Raw genomic sequence first — 20,772 nt, 5'->3', positions numbered from 1 at the left:
TGAAACAACAGTAAGTTCAATAAATTATTTATTTTTCTCTGGTGTTGAAAGCGTATTATGAATAACAACCAAGTGCAGCTTATGTATTTGGAAAAATTTTGAATATCATGACTATTAGAATGGTAGACTATTACAAATAAGTTACAAATCTATTACAAATAACAAACATCAGAATAGGAAACAGAAAATTCAAAACAAACAGGTAAATTTGATGAAGAAAACTATAATTGTAATACATGCAAATTATGAGATTATGTAATTTATAATAATGTGTAATAATAGGTGAATAATGAAATCAGCATTTGATTAAAAAGAGTTACACAAATATACATGGCCAGCTCAAGAACATCAATTAATTATTGATTGCACAAATGCAAAATTTAAGCTATCTGAATTAATCCTAGAAGTAAGAGCCCATTGAGCTTTTGAATTCAATTAATAATGACTAATGATAGCAAAAGAGGAAAATATCAACAAAGTTACAAAACTGCTTAATTTCAAATTTTAAATAGCAATATGAAAAATGCCTGGATGGAAAAAAAAAACAAACAAAAAAAAAAAACAGAAGAAGTAAATCACACAGAAGAGGAATGGGAAAATCTGAAACAAATTCTGATTAAAGCAGCAACAGAAAGCTTAGGAATAAAGAGTAAATGGAAAAGAAAATGGGAACTGTGTAACTGGAACAGAGTAATAGGAAATATAATAAAAAAGGCAGTTACTAAAAATAGCTAAATTACAAAGCAAGAAAACAAAAATTCAAAAACAGCACTACTGCAAAAAGAGAAGTAGGAAGAAACAAAGAGAAAGATGGAACAATCTTGTAAAAGAACTAGAAAAAAGGATATATCAAAGCCACAACTGAAAACCTATAAAATAATGAAATATATGAATCAAGAAATAAAAGCAAATGTAAAAATGCAAACAAAAAATGAGTAACCTATTTACAGAGACTCTGGACATGATTATAAAGAACTTATTTCATAAAACAAAGAATAATCTGACAGAAAATGCTGGTGTCAAAATTACAAGATATAACGAAGAAAATGAAAAATAGGAAAACATCAGGAGATGACAACATAACTATGGAACTGTACAAAAATACAGCCGTAAAATTTAAAGAAAGATTTGAAATTTTTTAATAAGAATATGGATTACTGGAAAAAGGTACTAGTTACACCAATTAATAAAAAAAAGGAAATAAAGACTACAACAATTATAGAACAATTAGTCTACTAAATGCAGATTTCAAAATATATGTGGGGATTAAAAGATAAACTAAACAATACCATAGAGAAGAAGCTACTAGAGGAACCAAATGTATTCTGAAAAGGCTGAGACTGCATAGACTCAAGTTTTACTTCAAAAATATTAATTGAAAAAATAAAATAATTTCAGAGAGAAACAAATGCAGCCTTTATTGATTACAAGAGATCCTGATAAACTTCATAAACAAAGTTGTTTAAAATATTAGCTAGTTTAAATAAACCAAACCAATTTTTACAGTCAATTCATTAAACATACACAGGAAATCACACGGGGTGCTTAAGGGTCAAAGCTGTATAACTGAGAGGAGACATCCACATAGCCTTTAAAGGAATGCGGAGAACCGACCAGGGCTTCTGACCTAATGTCCAATCCTCACCTTCTCGTGGTGCACCCTGTTGGGTATCTACTTTGATACTGAAAGGACGAGGATGGGCTGGCAATTTGGGATTTAGCCGACCAAATTGTATTCTTATTGGTTAAACCAAAATAAAAAAATGATGGTACAACATGACAAAATTTCATTCCGGCTGGGGCGTCGCCCGGTTAAACAAGGCCCCCGTTGTTTTCGCCAGGGAACCAGGGCGAACAGCGAAAAGTCAGCTACTGGAACAAATCTGAAAACAAACCCCAACTCAACATCACCAGAGTTAAAGATCGGTACTATCAACGTAAGAAGCCTGAATGGCAAAGAAATGGAGCTAGCTGAGGAATTAGATAAGTACCAGATCGACATAATAGGGGTGACTGAAACAAAAAAGACCAAAACTGGTGAGATCTTTCTGAGCAATAAATACAAAATGTTATATTCAGGCAATAACAATCAAGGAAAAGAAGGAGTAGCCATAGTATTCAACACAAAATACGAGGCTAATCTTCTTGAATGGCAGTCAGTCTCAAGTAGAGTAATGTGGGCAAATATGAGAATGGGGAACTGGACAATGAGACTTATTTGTGCCTATGGTCCCACAGAAGGTTCTATTAAGGTAGAAGTGGAGGAATTTTTTGAGGCTTTAGAAAAAGCAACTGACACAATGAAAAAGGAAAAGTTGGTCCTTGTTGGGGATCTAAATAGTAGAGTAGGAAATGACTGTGAGACATACAAAAATATTTTGGGAAAATTTGGAGAAAAGAGCAAAGCTAATAATAATGGCAAATATCTGTTGGATTTCTGCTCAGGACATGGACTGGTTATTACTAACACCATGTTCCAACATAAAAATGTGCACAAATTCACATGGAGAGAAGAGGCTAGGAATAAGAAAAGTCTCATTGACTATGTTATTGTTGATAGTGATGTTTTCTCCCTGGTGCAGGACACCAGAGTGTACAGAGGATTTGAAATTGGAAGTGATCACTATTTAGTCTTGAGCAGGATAAAATTGAATTTCATATTGAAAAGAATAACATGTAAGAAAGTTTTAAAGCGAATAAAAGTTGAGCAGCTCTCAGATGTGAACTGTAGACTAAAATACAGAAAGATTATTGAAAAGAAAATGAAAGAGTTTGAGAACAGGAATCAAACCTTGGAGATTCAGTGGCAAACTCTGAAGAAAACATTGATTGATTCTGCCAGAGAGGCATGTGGTGAGGTTGTGTGCAAAGATAAAAAAATCAGAACTCCCTGGTGGACACAGGAAGTTAAAGAGGCAGTGAAGGAAAAGAAGAGAGCATATCAAAAGTTCCTGGCAAATAAGTCAGCTTTTACTCTTACAGAATACAGAGACAAATGTAAGAAAGCTAAACAGTGTGTAAAACTAGCTAAACAAAAGTCCTGGGAGGACTTTGGCAAGAATATAGAAAATAAATATCAAGAAGGTGGCAAAATATTCTGGAGGTTGTTGAAGAAGCTTAGGAATGGAGGAAAGAGTGCTGTAAAAGGAATTAGAGATGATAAAGGTGAAATGAAAACAGGAGAAAAAGATATCCTTGAAGTATGGAGTAATTACTTTGAAAAACTGCTAAATGAAACAAGCAGTGATGACAGCACAGTGATAAAAAACACTGACCAGGCATGCAGTCAGGAATACATATCCATACTTGAAGTAGAAAAAGCCATCAAAGGCTTGAAATGTGGAAAGGCAGCAGGAGTAGATGATATTCGACCAGAAATGCTGAAGTATGGTGGTATAAGAGTCTTACAGTGGCTGCACTGCATAGTTCAGAAAGCCTGGACAGAGGGACGAATTCCCGATGATTGGAGTAGAGCTCTCATAGTACCCATATATAAAAAGGGAAATAAAACTGAATGTGAGAATTACAGAGGTATTTCCCTACTGAGTGTTCCTGGCAAGATCTATGCAAATATACTTGAGAAACGGTTGAGAAGAATTGTGTAAGAAAAGCTTGGTGAAGAACAAGCTGGATTCAGGTCAAATAGAGGCTGTCAGGATCAGATCTTCACTTTACGACAAATAGTCGAGAAAGCATGGGAATATGACAAAGATCTGTATTTAAGTTTTGTCGATTTGGAAAAGGCATATGACAAGGTGCCAAGAGAGAAGCTATTCAATACGCTGCAGTTATATGGTGTCAATGGGGCATTATATCAAGCAATACTTAGTCTTTATTTGAGTTGTGAGTCAGCAGTTAGAATTGAAGGAAGTACAGGAAGATGGTTTAATGTTAAATCTGGTGTGAGACAAGGATGTACATTATCCCCTCTGTTATTCATTATTTATATGGATCACATTATGAAGGTATGTGGTATTAAACCTGATATCAAAATTGGAGATGTTAATGTCGGCTCTTTGCTTTATGTGGATGATGTTATACTTCTAAATAAATCCGCTACAAGTCTGCAAGATTCTCTGACTAAATTGAATAGCTGTTGTAATAGATATGGTATGAAGGTCAGCAATAAAAAGACAAAGACAATGAAAATAGGCAGAATCATTGAAAATGTCAACTGTGTTGTGAATGGAGAATCTGTGGAACAAGTAAAACATTTCAGCTACTTAGGCACAATGTTTACTGAAGATGGTAAACTAAATATAGAAATAGACAACAGAATCAGCAAAGCTGGTATCGTGGGAAGTCAAGTGAATAAATTCATATGGAATAAGAAAGAAATTAGTCGGAACACTAAATTAGCTGTATACAAGACAGTGTTCAAACCAGTTTTAACTTATGGATCTGAGAGCTGGGTCAGAAGTAAAACACTTGACCAAAGACTAGAGACCGCAGATATGAGAGTCCTGAGAAAGATTAGAGGCGTGAACAGATGGCATCAATGGCAATATCATATTAAAAATGAGGATATTAGGAAAGAACTTGACATTGTCAGCATCCAGGAATGCGTTAGCAGAGCTAATCTCAGATGGTATGGTCACTTAAATAGAATGGGAGAGAAAAGATTAGCAATACAAGTGTTCTCTGCCAGGTTGGCAGGAAAACGACCCAGAGGAAGACCAAGATATAGGTGGATTGATACGGTACAAAGTGCCTTAGACGATAGAAATATAAGATCTGATAATGTTGGAGTCTTGACAAGTAACAGACTGATTTGGAGGAAAATTGTAGATAGGAAGTTACTAATGATGTAATTTTTTCATGTAGTACTGTCATATCCTGTACACCCCTTGAGGGTACATGGCAGGAATTTGATGATGATGATGATGATGATGATGAGGAAATCACACATCAAGAGTATGGAGGGATGCACTCTATTGCCTCTACTTTTTTAATATATATATTAAAATAATAACTTTAATTTGTATATTAATGATATAAAGATTTAAGAGGGAGAATATTTGGTTGTTTGATGATGCTAAACCAGGGGAGGGCAATAGTTGATAAAGATGATGCAGATATCCTGAAGGGTGATTTAAATAAACTGGCAGTGTGGGCAAAGGATAATGATTATCAATTTACTGTAGCAAAATGTAGGGTAATGCACTTCAGGTTGAAAAGGTTGCATGTTGTTTAAGAGATACTTATGCCACCAGAAAAAAAAAATAGCCTCTTGGCTCTTTATCGTAGATACTTGTGCCACGAGAGGTTTCTTGAAATGAATACAAAAACCACACAAAATAAGTAATACTATTTATTTAAGGCCATATATTTCAGCCTGAATATTGCAGGCCGTCATTAGAGGTGACGAGAGTTAATTACAAAATAGAATACAAATGGATTGATTTGAACAAGAGCTATGCGATGTTATACATAAAACAATGGAATGATATAACTGAGGAAATATTGCAATATTAATTATTCAATAGCTATTTTCAAAAAAAATATTGATGTGTGATTAGAATAAGACCTTCCCATATCTTAAACAGAAAGAGGCAGTTGTTCATATTTAAGTTTGGATGGTGAAGTAAGGCCTCAGCACTTTCTTTAAACAAACATTCAGATTTATACCAAGTATTAAATTTTGATGTTTTAAGGATACTTGTGACATAAAGACTGAATAATATATGCACGTAAACACAAGGGAAGATATTTAATTAACCAAATATTTTGGTCTAGAAATAGCAGACCATCTTCAGTGGCACTACAAGAACAGTTTTAAAAAAATACAAGGTGGAATACTAACAATAGATCATTTAAAAATAGAACAAGCCACGTGATGTTATATATCACTAAGTATTAAAGGGAATATTTTTAAGCAGAGACATGATTGAAATAAAGATATTAATTAATAATATTAAATAATATAAAATTAATATGAATTAATGAGTTATCCTGATTAGACTTTCCCAGATTTTTGATATAGATATACATTCTCATAATCCACCATATATCATGTGATGTTATATATCACTAAATATTAAAGGGAATATTTTTAAGCAGAGACATGATTGAAATAAAGATATTAATTAATAATATTAAATAATATAAAATTAATATGAATTAATGGGTTATCCTGATTAGACTTTCCCAGATTTTTGATATAGATATACTTTCTCATAATCCACCACAAAACAACGAAGATTTAATACGTCGAGTTCCAATTCCTTACATCTCCGGGATTTCAGAACCTATCACAAGAATTCTGAAGAAATATGAGTTAACAGCTACGTATTCACCTATTAACAAATTATCTTCCCATTTTCCTTCTCCTAAAGACAAATGCTCAACTATATCTCTTCCTGGAGTTTATCAAATTCCCTGCAACTGTGATCTCTCCTATTTTCGACAAACTGGATGTTCTCTTGAAAAAAGAATCCAAGCACATCAATCCTCCATTCATCACAACAAACCTGAAAAATCTGGATTGGCTCAGCACGGGATTGAAACTAACCACAACATCCTTTGGTCAAAAAAACTTGCCTCTTACATAGATGAGACAGCCTTCCTGTGCCCCCCCCCCCCAGTAGTGTTGCATTGTTGGTGCTTCAGACAAAAGAAGCCTCAGAGATGAATCACAGGCAACACGAAGCTAATGTCTCAAACACGGCATCCAAAGGTTTCCAAGCCTCCTGGACTACTCACAATTATATGATGAATACAAAACATAAAAAGTTCCATGCTGGCTCGATCGTTGCTTGGAATAACAAGGATCGCGTTTCTTGTTTAGGTGGAGGGTAAGTTTCGAAAAATATGTTACAGTCCCCTAATCAACACTACCTCAAGATATGTTCCCTAAATATAGAAGGGCTATCTAAATCCAAAGCCGAAGTCATCAGCAAAATAGCCAAAAATAAAGCAATTGACGTCTTGGGTCTTCAGGAAACCCATGTGCCTGACACAGCCCTCAATAGACTAAAGATCCTAGGACTCATTCCCATGTCTTATAACTGCCACCTCAAGCATGGCCTAGTCTCAAGGATATAACCCAAAGTGTTCCTGATACAGAATACTCCATAGGTATTAAAGTTCAAAATATCACAATATACAATGTCTACAAACCTCCACCGCAATCCTAGCCTGAACAGATGGACGGACCTCCTCCTCCTCACCCTGCTGTCTATGTTGGTGACTTCAATTCCGATCACACCATGTGGGCTATTCCTCTAACAACCGGGATGGTAATAATCTAGCTAACTGGATGGATACATATAACTTGATGGATACGTATAATTTGAATTATGATGCCAGCAGAACGGCACTCTTTACTGCGCCAGATGGAACAGAATCTACACCCCAGATCTATGCATAGTCACTAAAGACTCCAAAGACCACCCTCTACCATTAACCAGAACTAGACTGCATTTCAGAAACAAATCGAGCAAACCATTAGAGTAATTCAGGAGTTCAGCAGTTCAGGAGTGACAGGGTGAATAAAAAGGGGGGAGGAGTGTTATTAATGATAGCTGATGAGCTTCAGCCAAGGAGTATAGAAGTTGAACTGCAGGATGGGGAAAAAAGCACATTTGAGGCTGTTTGGTGTGAGATAGAATCTAGCAGAACAAAATATACAATTGGGTGCTGCTATAGGCCAGGTGATGGAGTGGATGGTGGGGATAGTATGCATAAGCAAATAGAAGAAATGAGTGGAAGGAGGGTAATTATTATGGGTGATTTCAATTATGGTAACATTGACTGGCAAGAGGAGAGGGCAAATGGGAGGAAGGAATTGGATTTTATGCAGTTATTAAGGGACAACTATCTACGGCAACATGTATTGGAAAATACCAGGGGGCAGAGAGTGCTGGACCTAGTAATTGCAACTGAGAATGTAGCTGTAACGAACATGACCATGTTGCCACCAATTGGTGAGAGTGACCATAAAGTCATGACTTGGGAGGTGGCTAAAGGAGTCGAATTTACAATTAAGACAGGGTATATGTGGAATGATAGATACGATAGATATGAGGTATGATAGATACTGTATGAATGTCGAATAGTTGTGATGAAAATGATTTGGGGCCTCCCTCGATGAGTCTAATGACTCCCCGGAGTTGCCCGTAATAATAATAATAATAATAATAATAATAATAATAATAATTCCACCCACTCCTAATTGCTATCCTCGATTTGTTAAACTACTCAAATCTGCAGCAAAGCCTCTATCCCTAGAGGCTACAGAAAACAATATATCCCATGTTGGAGTACAGAAAGGGTGATCATCAGGTGCATGAACAGTATAAAGCTCAAGCCAGGATGGTAACAAGGGTGGTAAGAAAAGCAAAAGCAGATTACGAAAGGAAATTGGCCATGCAGGCTAAAGAGAATCCCAAACAGTTTTTTTAATATGTTGCAAGTAAAAGGAAAAATGCTCATGGTAGAATGATCTTAAAAAATGCTGAGGGTAAGGAGGTAACCGAATCAGTCGATGTTGTGGAATTACTGAGCGAGCACTTTGCAAGAGTATATCATCCAGGTAGTGACTTTGCGGAAATGGAAGAACCAACAGCTTATACTGGAATTGTGATGAATGAAGTAGAGGTAACTAGTCTATTACAGAACCTCAATGTCAATACATCTGTGGGATTGGATGGTATACCAGCTCGTGTCGTACGTGAAGCGGCCAAAGAATTGTCAGTGCCCTTGACCATTTTGTTTAATTTGAGCCTCAGGACTGGGTCAGTCCCAAGGGGGTGGAAAGAGGGGAAAATAGTTCCACTGCACAAAGGTGGTTCCAAGGCTGCTGTTGAAAATTACCGGCCAATCAGGATAACAGGAATCATTATCAAGGTCTTAGAGAAAATAGTCAAGAGGAAAATACAAGATTGGATAGAAGAAAATGGGATACTGAATCGGGGACAGCATGGTTTTGTGAAGGGTAGGTCATGCCTCAGTAACTTGCTCACGTATTATAACACAGTGACGGCTGAACTGGATAAGGGTAATGGGTTTACAGTGATTCTACTGGACCTTGCTAAGGCCTTTGACAGGATACCACATGGAATTCTAATCAGTAAATTGCAGCATATGGGAATGGACATAGGGTTGGTGAGATGGATAGGAGGATGGTTGACGGAGAGATATCAGAGAGTGGTTTACTCAGGAGTAGAGTCCACAAGACGGCCTGTGACTAGTGGTGTACCACAAGGATCTGTTCTTGGACCACTGCTGTTTAATTTGTTCATTAATGATATAGGAAAGGATCTGAGAGGAACAGTTCAATTGTTTGCGGATGATGCGAAGTTGGGTAGGGCAATAGTGAATGCAGATGACGTCAAAATTTTGCAGGATGATTTGGATAGATTGGAGGTCTGGGCTAGGGAGAATGGATGTCAATTTAATGTGGCAAAATGTAAGGTTATGCATTTTGGTGTGAAAAGATTGGAGGCAGTTTACTGCATTGGTGGAACCGTGCTCCAGGAAATTGATGAGGCACAAGATTTAGGAGTGTTGGTGGATAAGGAATTGAAATTTAGGAGACACATTGCAAAAGTGGCCAAATCAGCTCATGAAATCACTTGGTTGCTGAAGAATACGTTGACAAGCAGAGACAAGCAGGTTATTGTTCCTCTGTATCGAGCCTTGATAAGACCTCATCTCGACTACGGTGCCCAGATTTGGTCACCTAGGTTTCTTCTTGATGGGGAGGAGGTGGAGAGGATCCAGAGGCGAGTGACCAAGATGATAGCAGGTCTGTGGAATGAACCGTATGAGAACAGGTTGAGGATTTGTGGGTTGCAAAAATTGGTTGATAGGCGGAGGAGGGGAGATATGATTGAGACATTCAAATTACTGAAGGGTTTCTATAAAATTAATTCAGAAGATATTTTTGAGAACAGGGCTGGTTGTGGGAGGACTAGGGGACATCCATGGAAACTGGACAAAAGTGTGGTTAGTAAAGGTGTTAGAGCTGGGTTCTTTACTTTTAGAGTAGTGAATGAGTGGAATGTGCTCCCTGAGTCTGTGGAGGATGCTGTGACAGTGAATGAGTTTAAGGCGAGGTATGATAGATACTGTATGAATGTCGAATAGTTGTGATGAAAATGATTTGGGGCCTCCCTCGATGAGTCTAATGACTCCCCGGAGTTGCCCGTAATAATAATAATAATAATAATAATAATAATAATTCCACCCACTCCTAATTGCTATCCTCGATTTGTTAAACTACTCAAATCTGCAGCAAAGCCTCTATCCCTAGAGGCTACAGAAAACAATATATCCCATGTTGGAGTACAGAAAGTGAGGAACTCCAGCCAAATATGAGGAAACTGAAGATACAACTATTGCTAAGGACTCATATCAACCCTGGATAAAAACAGAAAGGAAAGATGGATCTCAACCATCAATGAACTCGATTTCGTCACATCTAGTCAGAGAAGCTGGTCACTTCTGAGAAAATTAAGTGGAGCAGAGGCAACAACACACAGAACAACAGAGATAACCTCCAGATCAAATGGCTAACTATTTATTGAAAATCTCCAAGATTCATCCCAGCTCTACCAGGAAAATTGCTGTACAAGCTTCCGCCGGACAAATCCTGAAGATGGAACCCAAGCTTCCTGAACTCTTACACCCAGTATCTCGGGAAGAGGTACAAATAGCCTTAAAACTTACCAAGAATGGCAAAGGTAGGAGTGGATGGTATACTCCCTGATTTTCTAAAACATCTTGGTCAACATGGCCAAACATGGCTGGCTGCCCTTTTTTCAGAAATCAAAATAATTGCCAAAATAATTGCCGTGCCCCAACCAGGGAAAGATCCAAATGACGTGAAAAACCTGCGACCTATCTCTTTGCTTTGCACCACCTTTAAGCTCTTTGAAAGAATTCTCCTTAAAAGAATTTCACCACTCATCGAAAGAGCATTCACAACTGAACAAGCTGGCTTCAGGCCAGGAAGAAGTTGCTATGACCAGGTCCTGGTCCTGACAACTCTAACTGAAGCAGGCTTCCAGAAGAAACTTAAATCTGGAGCAACTTTAATTGACTTAACATCTGCTTATGACACTGTCAGGATCAGGGGCATCCTCCTAAAACTAGGAAATATTATAAAGTGTTAAAAAAACTTTCCAACTTTTTGATTCTATTCTCTCCAACAGAAAGATCCGGGTCCATATTGGCAGAAAAAAGAGCAGGCCCAGATTCCTTCACAACAGTCTTCCTCAGGACTCTGTGTTATCCCTTATACTTTTTAACATCTACATGTATGATCTACCTCATACCAGATCAAGCAAGTATATGTATGCCGATGTACTAGTGATCTTACATCAATCCACCTCCTTTACCAACCTAGAATCAACCTTGAAATAAGAAAATAACTTTTTATTAACTTATTGCTGATATTTCACTGGAATTATATCCAGCATCTTCAGAGCACAAAAACAGCTTGTAACAGTATGAAAAACAACAACAATCTGGTATAACAATGGGATTAGTTTGAACAATTTTTGTGTTGTAACGAACAACACAAAAACTAAAGTCCTAATTAGGTACCAACATCATCATCATCATCAAATTCCTGACATGTACCCTCAAGGGGTGTACAGGAAATGATAGTACTACATGAAAAATTTACATCATTACTAACTTCCTAACTACAATTTTCTTCCAAATCAGTCCGTTACTTGTCAAGACTCCAATATTATCAGATCTTATATTTCTATCGTCTAAGGTACTTTGTACAGTATCAATCCACCTATATCTTGGTCTTCCTCTGGGTCGTTTTCCTGCCGACCTGGCAGAGAACACTTGTTCTGCTAATCTTTCCTCGCCCATTCTATTTAAGTGACCATACCACAAGAAACAAGCTATACTACAATCAAACAAGAGTTTGATTGTAGTATAGCTTGTTTCTTGTGTATATTTGTACGCTCCAGAAGATGACCTTGACATAAAGGTCGAAACGTCGAATTGTAGATTTTAGTTATATTAAACTAAAGTTTTTATTCAAACACGGTAGTTGTCTCCATAATTTTCAAAAATGCATTCGGATCACCATGCAAGCCTAAAAAAAAGCATCTTCCTGTACTTCCTTCAATTGTAACTGCTGACTTGCAACTCAAATAAACACTAAGTATTGCTTGATATAATGACCCATTAAAACCATATAACTGTAGTGTATTGAATAGCTTCTCTCTTGGCACCTTGTTATATGCCTTTTCCAAATCGACAAAACTTAAATACAGATCTTTGTTATATTCTCATGATTTCTCAACTATTTGTCGTAAAGTGATGAGCTGATCTGATCTGATCCTGACAACCTCTATTTGGCCTGAATCCAGCTTGTTCTTCACCAAGCTTCTCTTCCACAATTCTTCTCAACCATTTCTCAAATATACTGGCATAAATCCAGCCCGGAACACTCAGTAGGGAAATACCTCTGTAATTCTCACATTCAGTTTATTTCCCTTTTTATATATGGATACTATTAGAGCTCTACTCCAATCATCAGGAATTTGTCCCTCTGTCCAGGCCTTCTGAATTATGCAGTGCAGCCACTGTAAGACTTTTATACCACCACACTTCAGCATTTCTGGTTGAATATCATCTACTCCTGCTGCCTTTCCACATTTCAAGCCTTTGATGGCTTTTTATACTTCAAGTATGGATATGTATTCCTGACTGTACGCCTGTTTTTTACCACTGTGCTATCACTGCTTGTTTCATTTAGCAATTTTTCAAAGTAATTACTCGATACTTCAAGGATATCTTTTTCTCCTGTTTTCATGTCACCTTTATCATCTCTAAATCCTTTTACAGCACTCTTTCCTCCATTTCTAAGCTTCTTCAACAACCTCCAGAATATCTTACCATCTTCTTGATATTTATTTTCTATGTTCTTGCCAAACTCCTCCCACGACTTTTGTTTAGCTAGTTTTATACAGTGTTTAGCTTTCTTACATTTGTCTCTGCATTCTCTAAGAGCACAAGCTGAGTTATTTGTCAGGAACTTTTGATATACTTTTTTCTGTTCCTTCACTGTCTCTTTAACTTCCTGTGTCCACCATGGAGTTCTGATTTTTCTATCCTTGCAGACAACCTCACCATATGCCTCTCTGGATGAATCAATCAGATTTTTCTTAAAAGTTTGTCAGTGAATCTCCAAGGTTTGGTTCTTGTTCACAAACGCTTTCATTTTTTCTTCAATAATCTTTGTGTATTTTAGTCTACAGTTCACATCTGAGATCTGCTCAACTTTTATTCGCTTTAAAACTTTCTTACATGAGGTGCCATCTATGTTAAAAAAAAGTTATGAACAAAATGAAGCATGTAGGGGAGAGAAGAAATGTAAAACAACAGCTAGTTTACAGTATAATTAATACTATGAGCTAGAAGTATTTACATTATTTGCAATTAACAGTGTTTGAGGCAAACTGGACACTTTGAGGAAACCATCAAAGCAAACAAAGTTTTTCTTAATGCTTGCATGTATTAAATATTACAGCTAATGAATGACTGTAATAAACAATCTGAAAAGAAAGATTAATATAAAAAAATAAACAGAAAGGAGGGTGAACACTTAAAGAATGGATGCATATAGATGAAAACATTATATACTTATCTAAATTCATTATTTCAATGTAAGAAAAATAATTTATACATGGATCCACTTACATCCATGATCAGATATTTTCTACCATGTGCTGCTGTTTAAATAACATATGTAAATATAAAGTTATGCACCTATGGTATAATGAGATATCCAATAGCATATTATATTGGCAGAATTATGCTAGAAGGAACTGATCAGGCTAGGGATCTTGGAGTTTTAGCAGATAGGAAGTAGAAGTTCAGGGGTAATATAGCAAAAATTGTGAATACAACTCAGAGGATAATTACAATACTGAAATGAACACTGAAAGGTAACAATAAGGAAGTCATTTTGCCTCTTTACAAGGATTTGAAATGACCTCATCTAGATCAATGTGCATAGATCTAGCCTCCTGATTTCTGAGGTGATGCAGATATAGTAGAGAAGGAGAGTAGCAAAGGAGTGTGTTAAAGATAATATCAGGACTGTGGAACATAAATGATCATGAGGACAGAGAGAGAGAGAGACTGAAAATTTGTGGGCTGCAGGTGCTAGCAGACAGGAGAAAGAGGGGCGATATGATAGACCTAAAAACTTTTGAAAGGGTCATATGAAAAAAAGGGTGATTTAAAAGTATCAGCAGATGGAATTTTTCAATTTATAGACGGTCGTAAGAGGATAAAAGAGCATCCACAGAAGTTGAGAATGAATGCAGTCAAGAATGGGCTGAAAACTAGATTTTTCTCTCATAGAGTAGTGCTTGACTGAAATGGCTTGCCTTTGGAAGCAGTGAATGAATTCAAAAGATAGTGTGATATGTAGTGCAAATGATATGTGGCCTCCTTCAACGAGTCCATGACTCCATGGAGGTCTCTAGTAATAATAATAATATGCATAGCTATGTATCAATGAATGACAGTCAGTTTGATTTCTCTGTCAAATTGAAAGTAAACCCAAATACTGAAAAAGGTGTTAAATGATAAGCTGATTCAAAACCTGGAGAGAGTTTTCTGTAAAGAATGTTTATGTACCATTTTTCTCTTATATTAATTTAAAATCAAAATATAAAAAAGTTTTCATATAAATATGTTTTATATATATATATATATATATATATATATATATATATTGTTTTTGTGTTAACTTTAAGATGCTTTCCAGGGAAGGTGGCAAACAAGCATTCTGTCATCATGCACAATCAGGTGTATTGGGATATTTTCCCAACAGGCCTTTTCTTTTCAAATGGCCCAGCAGCAATCAATTTCTTTTCAAAGAGAGTTTAACATAAAATCACATTAAATTATTTACCAAACCAGTGGTGAACAACTGTCACATATTTTAATTCATTAAACCACAAAACATACTGTGCTTTCTGCTATGATTCACCACTGTACTAACATAAAAAAGATGCACATGGTTGGCTAAGTCTGGAATAACATCAATCTTCCCATGGATGCATTGCAAAATCTGACTTGTTCTTAATGGTGAAAGTTTCACTTCTGTATTCAGTTTTTTTTTTTTTTTTTTTTTTTTTTTGTAACAAATATTTCAAAGAGGAAAGATCATTTCTAATGGCTTAATTCAAAACATACATCTATTACTAGTGACATCTTCAAATACTAATTATCAAGTGTCCTGATGAATTTAGGTAAAGCAATATGTTACAAAAACATAAGACTAGAAAGCATATAAAGAGAAACTTCATTTGGTTTGAGCATCACTTTTCTATACAAAGTTCAATATAATCAACTCTCACCAAATTGGGATTTTGGCTGGAACATGAATTTGTTTAAATAAGCTTTTAATTTAAAAGCAGATTCCTCATAGAAAGATTACATAAAAGAAGTTGTAAAACTACATATCCTGCAAACTCGAACAGATATAATGGACTAAGCATAATTCACAATTTAATAATTAAGGAAAGCAGCATTACTTATTGCTCCTTCCTTCCTTATGTGTAGACCCACACTTCACCATGCAAGTATTTGAAACTAAATTTGATGGAATAGTTTAGTTAATCCTTATTTTTGAAATGTTCTATATCTGTATATTGCAAGTGTTCTTCTGACCAGTTTGCCTGTTTTGCCTGATAAACATTCCTCACATCATAGATGGGATTTGAACCCAGGTCTTTCCAACCAAAGGGCTCATCTGCATTAATTATCCACTTTTTTTTTCTTTGTTTTCAACTTCTGTTATTAACCTTGCTAGGACTTTGTTTACAATTAGCTGGACCATGCTGTATGAATGATGATGATACAGTAGTGAACAAATTAATCCGAACACCCACATTTTAAAGAAAAATTTTAATTTCACAAGAACCTAATAATTTATATGTGCTCCTATGTTCCTAATAAGTTAATTAATTTGTTTACGCATGGACTAGAATACATTTTTCTTATATCTGCATCTTGAAACCATACTTTCATAATGGAATGTATTAAGTTATATTAAGTTATTCTTTGCATCACAATTTAATTTTCCAAATCACTTTTTCACTGTCCCACAAATTTTTCTATTGGATTAATATCAGGAGAGTTACTGGTCAATGAAGCAAATGGATGTTGTGATTTTTGAGCAACTCTTTCACTTTTTTTCAAAGTGTGGCAGGAGCAAGATTCAGTTGAAAGGTGAGTTCAGTTCTTTGACTTTCTGGATCTCTGTGGGACCAGTCTTTTCTCCAATATAATATTGGTCACTTTCATCATATCATCAACAGTACAATTTATCCTAGACCTTGCATGTAAAACAATCCCAGAACATCTTTTTAGCTGGGTTTAGGAGCTTGTTGAAGGTGAGTGGGGAAGTCTTCTCAGCTGCTGATTTGTGAACAAAGAGTACACACTCTCTCTCCTTGGACAAAGAAATGGCTCTCATCTGAGTTTACTTCTTCTATTTCTCAACAGTCCAATCTCTGAACACTTTTGTCCACTGAAGCCTCTTTTTCTGTAACAGCCATCATCAACAGTTGTTTCTGTTTTTGGTCTGTGAGCAGTTGCCCCCACCTACTTCCAACAATCTTCGACGGACTGTCTTGTAAGAACATTAATTTCACCAGCTGCCAAGTCTCCATTTAAGTCTACAGTAGACAATCTTGGATTAATTTTGCTTTTCCTAACTAGTAAATAATCTTGAGTAAGTCTAGTTTTCCTTTTCTGTCAGGAGAAAAGATACCTGTCTCCCTAAACCTCTTTAAAATCACATTACCCAAACCAACACCACACTGATTGGCAATTTTTCTTTGAGTCATGGATGTGTGCTGAGAAAGATTACATATTTTTGAAAGCTTTCATGAGATGTATCCATTTTATAGGTACACAAAATGAACAAAATACTACTATGAATGTCAACTTAGGGATTTTCACAAAACACTGAGCCAAACTTTTAAAAAGAAAGGATGTTTCTTTTTACACGAGTAATCCATTTCATACAACAATTTATCAATGTCAACTTACATTTCAGAAAATAATGAACCTTAATTTGTTTTAGTGAGTAAGTTCACTATAGCAGTGTCTGCTAGGTGAAAGCTGACTATATCCAATAAATTAAAGATACCAAGAAATTATATACTTTGTTTAATCCTTTATCCAAGTGTAAGCAAATAAAGTATGCGCCTGAAGTATTTTCAGGACTGGGGCAACTCGTGGTAAAGGTGGTATCACTTACCTTAGTATCCCATAATGCAAAGTACATCTCCTTGAGGAGATGTATAATGCTATGCATTATGGGAAGGGTCACTACCCAGACCAGTTTCCCTGTTTAAGTGTGGGGTTACCTCTCCAAAAACTCGTGTGATCACTCAGATCACCCAACAACGAGCTACCTGAGTGATCATTTAACTCAGCAGTGGCTCTCCTCAGTGACAGGCTCCCCCCTACCACAAAGTAGAACCACTCGTATTCCAGGAAAAGCATCAGCCAATGAAGCTCTAATACAGACCACCCCAACGGATCCAAATCCCTGGATGCTCAAAAGCTCCCTAAGGCAAAAAACCTTAAGGGAACAAAAACTTTGCTGCCCCAGAATCAAATCACCAACCAGTTTCGACCTTTATTGAGGTCTCATCAGTGGGAGCCAGAGGTGATACCAAGGTTGAAGTAATGCAGAAGTCATACTTTCATATATGAGTTGCCAAAAGGTGTCACACCTTATTATTAAAATACTCCGGCATATGGACATATGACTTCTCCATTACTTCCACCTTAGTATCATCACCTCTGGGTCTGGCTCACATTGATGAGACCTCAATAAAGGTCAAAACCGGTCTGGGTAGTGACCCTTCCCATAATGCATAGCATAATGTAAAGCACATCTCTGCAGAGAGATGTGCTTTGCATTATGGGATACCTAATTATTTTTTTAAAATAATAAGTATTTTAATAATAAGGTGTGACACCTTTTGGCAACTGGCATATGGACATATGACTTCTCCATTACTTCCACCTTAGTATCACCACCTCTGGGTCTGGCTCACACTGATGAGACCTCAATAAAGGTCAAAACCGGTCTGGGTAGTGACCCTTCCCATAATGCAAAGCACATCTCTGCAGGGAGATGTGCTTTGCATTATGGGATACCAAGGCAAGTGATGTGAAGTCATACCACCTTTACCACGACTTGCCCCAGTCCTGAAAATACTTCAGGCGCAAACTCTGTTTGCTTACACTTGGATAAAGGATGAAACCAAGTATATAATTTCTTGGTATCTTTAATTTATAGTATAACCAAGTGGAAAAACTTTCAACAATTGACTATCCAAAGCAGTAATACTTCCATTCCAACTGTAATGAAATTATTTTATTAATAGTTATAACCATTAATTTTAAAAGTGCTTGACAATTAATATAATTTGGATTTATTACAATAAAGTGTCTTTCCTTCTCCAAGAAAAACATTTTAACTATGAAGAAATTTCTTATTACCAACCTATTCACAGCTCCGTGATGCTCACAAAGGTGAGCTACCAAGGTTCCACGAGGGTGCCATTTAACTGGAGGCGGCCGATCATCTCTATTAGCATTCTCACTTGCCTCTCTTAGAACATCATTTCTAGTTAGTTCATCTAGTTTCTTAAGAATGAGACAGTGAAGCTCTTCTTGGCAAGGCAGACAATGATCTGAAAATTATCAACAAGGAATTTATTTTTTTTTTAACAGCAGATTCTTCTTTAATAATAGTTTTTATTAAAGAAGAATCAAGAATTAAATTAGGCCAGCCTTGTTGGCCAAGTGCATGTTTTTGAATCACAGATGATCATTCTTTAGTGAGATCACTACATGCTATTTACTATTTATAGCAGGATCCTCACATTATTTAATCATCTGCCCATCCATGGGACCTCTGCAACCTATCATATGTAGGCTCATTAACAAATATTGGTGGAAATGAATTTATCATTAAGTGAGTTTTAAGTGGTACTTATGGCATACATATAGGTTTATATGAACACAGAGCCAAAAAAAGTTTACTACTAATTTAAATAACCAGATATTTTGATCTGAAACTTCCAGATCATCTTCATTATAACTGATAACTCACAAAAGCAGAATAAATAACAACAACGGATTTCATAAGCTAGATATGAGATGCTTGGTAGAGTGACACAGTACAACAGATATGAAAGTAATGCATAAAAAATGCTATCATTTACAATTAATACAGATTAGACTTCCCCATATTTTTGATAGGGAAACACAGTCATTATAGTTCAAATTGGGGAAGAGTGCTGCATCACTCTCTGAATAAACACTCGGATTTAAAATGATATTTAAATAAAAGTGAGGTCCTAGAGAGAAAGATCTGGTTGGGGTCAACTCCATGCTAGCTAGACTAGATTTTTTTTTTTTTTTAAATAAAGGATGTAGGACTGATGATGTTCTTGTAGTTTCTTCTAAATGGAATGTTCTGTTGATCCAAAATATGAGAAGACAATCTAGGGATCTGATAAACATTTGGTAGGGAGAAGAGACTGCTTATCCTTTGTGGAAAGTAACATGAATGACAGGAAAGAAAGGAATTTTTTTTTTTTTTTTTTTTCTCCCAGAAGTTGTAGTTTTTTCAGATCTTTGCAACAGATTTAGTGATGTAGGTCAGTGCTTCCCAAACTTCTGGATGTCAAGGGCCCCCCCTTTGGAAAAATTAAAATATTTCACGGCCCCCTCGAAACAAAATCATAATATAAACATATATTATTATAATATTTATTGTATTTATATTGAATACAAAACATACACAGTGAATATTGCAAAAATCAAATGCAAATGTTACATTTTTAGCATCTTACATACACATCTGACATGGCACATTATGTCATACTTTTATATAGATAGATATGTTATTGTGCATTTGCAGTACAGCACATGAAAAGTAAAACAATTAGTAATAAAGAAAGAATTAAAAACATAAAAGAAGTTTAATAACAATTTCAGGTGAAATGTTTGAAACTGCAATTCTTAGATTTCTGCTTTGAAATGAAATGAATAAGCATATATTTACTAATATTCATTAAACACCGAAATACGCAGTAAGCAAAATTTGTGAACCCGCACAAATGTGCGATTTTTCCCCATTAAAATATAAAAAATAACAAAAAAACAAATAATAAAAATTAAATACGTTTCTTTTAAGATAAAAAAACTACTTAGTCTTAAAAGATTTTAAATTTGTTTTCATTATTTCACCCCCCCCCTCCTATGGCACCCAAGGGGGCCACAACCCACACTTTGGGTAGCATTATGTACAGGGGATGACTTTGGGTTGGAGTTCTTAGGAACAGGCTTGTAAGTCTGTAGTATGCACTGGATCATTTTGCCAGTACTAGTTTAAGGTGAGAGGGATCAGAGAACATGGTGTGTGCTTTATTGAGAAGTGTTTCAAAAATGCCAATTCACTGAGAAGGCTGATGTGCCGAGTCATGCTATATGTTATGTCCATGAACTCCATCCTTTCCCACAGTGAACATGTTTTGATGGTGGAGGCCATTGATCTTAGTTAGGAATGAAGGAAGATCAGCTTCATAATGTAGCCATATAGCAAAGATGTCATCTATATAACATACTCAGAAAAAAAGATTGTAGCTACATAAAGGCAAAGAGTCTTTGAGATGTCCAATATAAAAATTTGCTGGGGGGGGGGGAAGAATGGGCAAAAATTTGTTTTTACAACTAAAGTAGCTTGAATATATA

General features: G+C 36.0%; 1 protein-coding gene across 1 annotated transcript in view; it reads right to left on the bottom strand.

Moving 5' to 3' along the window:
* Vps15 (vacuolar protein sorting 15) overlaps positions 1–20,772 on the bottom strand; it is a 529,585-nt gene that overhangs the window by 77,214 nt on the left and 431,599 nt on the right. Inside the window, exon 27 of the mRNA XM_090391958.1 lies at positions 18,515–18,704. Coding sequence (XP_090248084.1) covers positions 18,515–18,704 — 190 coding nt within the window. The remainder of the gene's footprint in view (positions 1–18,514; positions 18,705–20,772) is intronic.

The sequence above is a fragment of the Typopeltis vanoorti genome, chromosome 4 (assembly GCF_054136105.1).
Source record: "Typopeltis vanoorti isolate ZY-2024b chromosome 4, IOZ_Tvanoo_1.0, whole genome shotgun sequence".
Classification (NCBI taxonomy): Eukaryota; Metazoa; Arthropoda; class Arachnida; order Uropygi; family Thelyphonidae; genus Typopeltis; species Typopeltis vanoorti.
The sequence above is the reverse complement of the archived record's forward strand: the minus strand, read 5'-3'. Positions and strand labels throughout refer to the sequence as shown.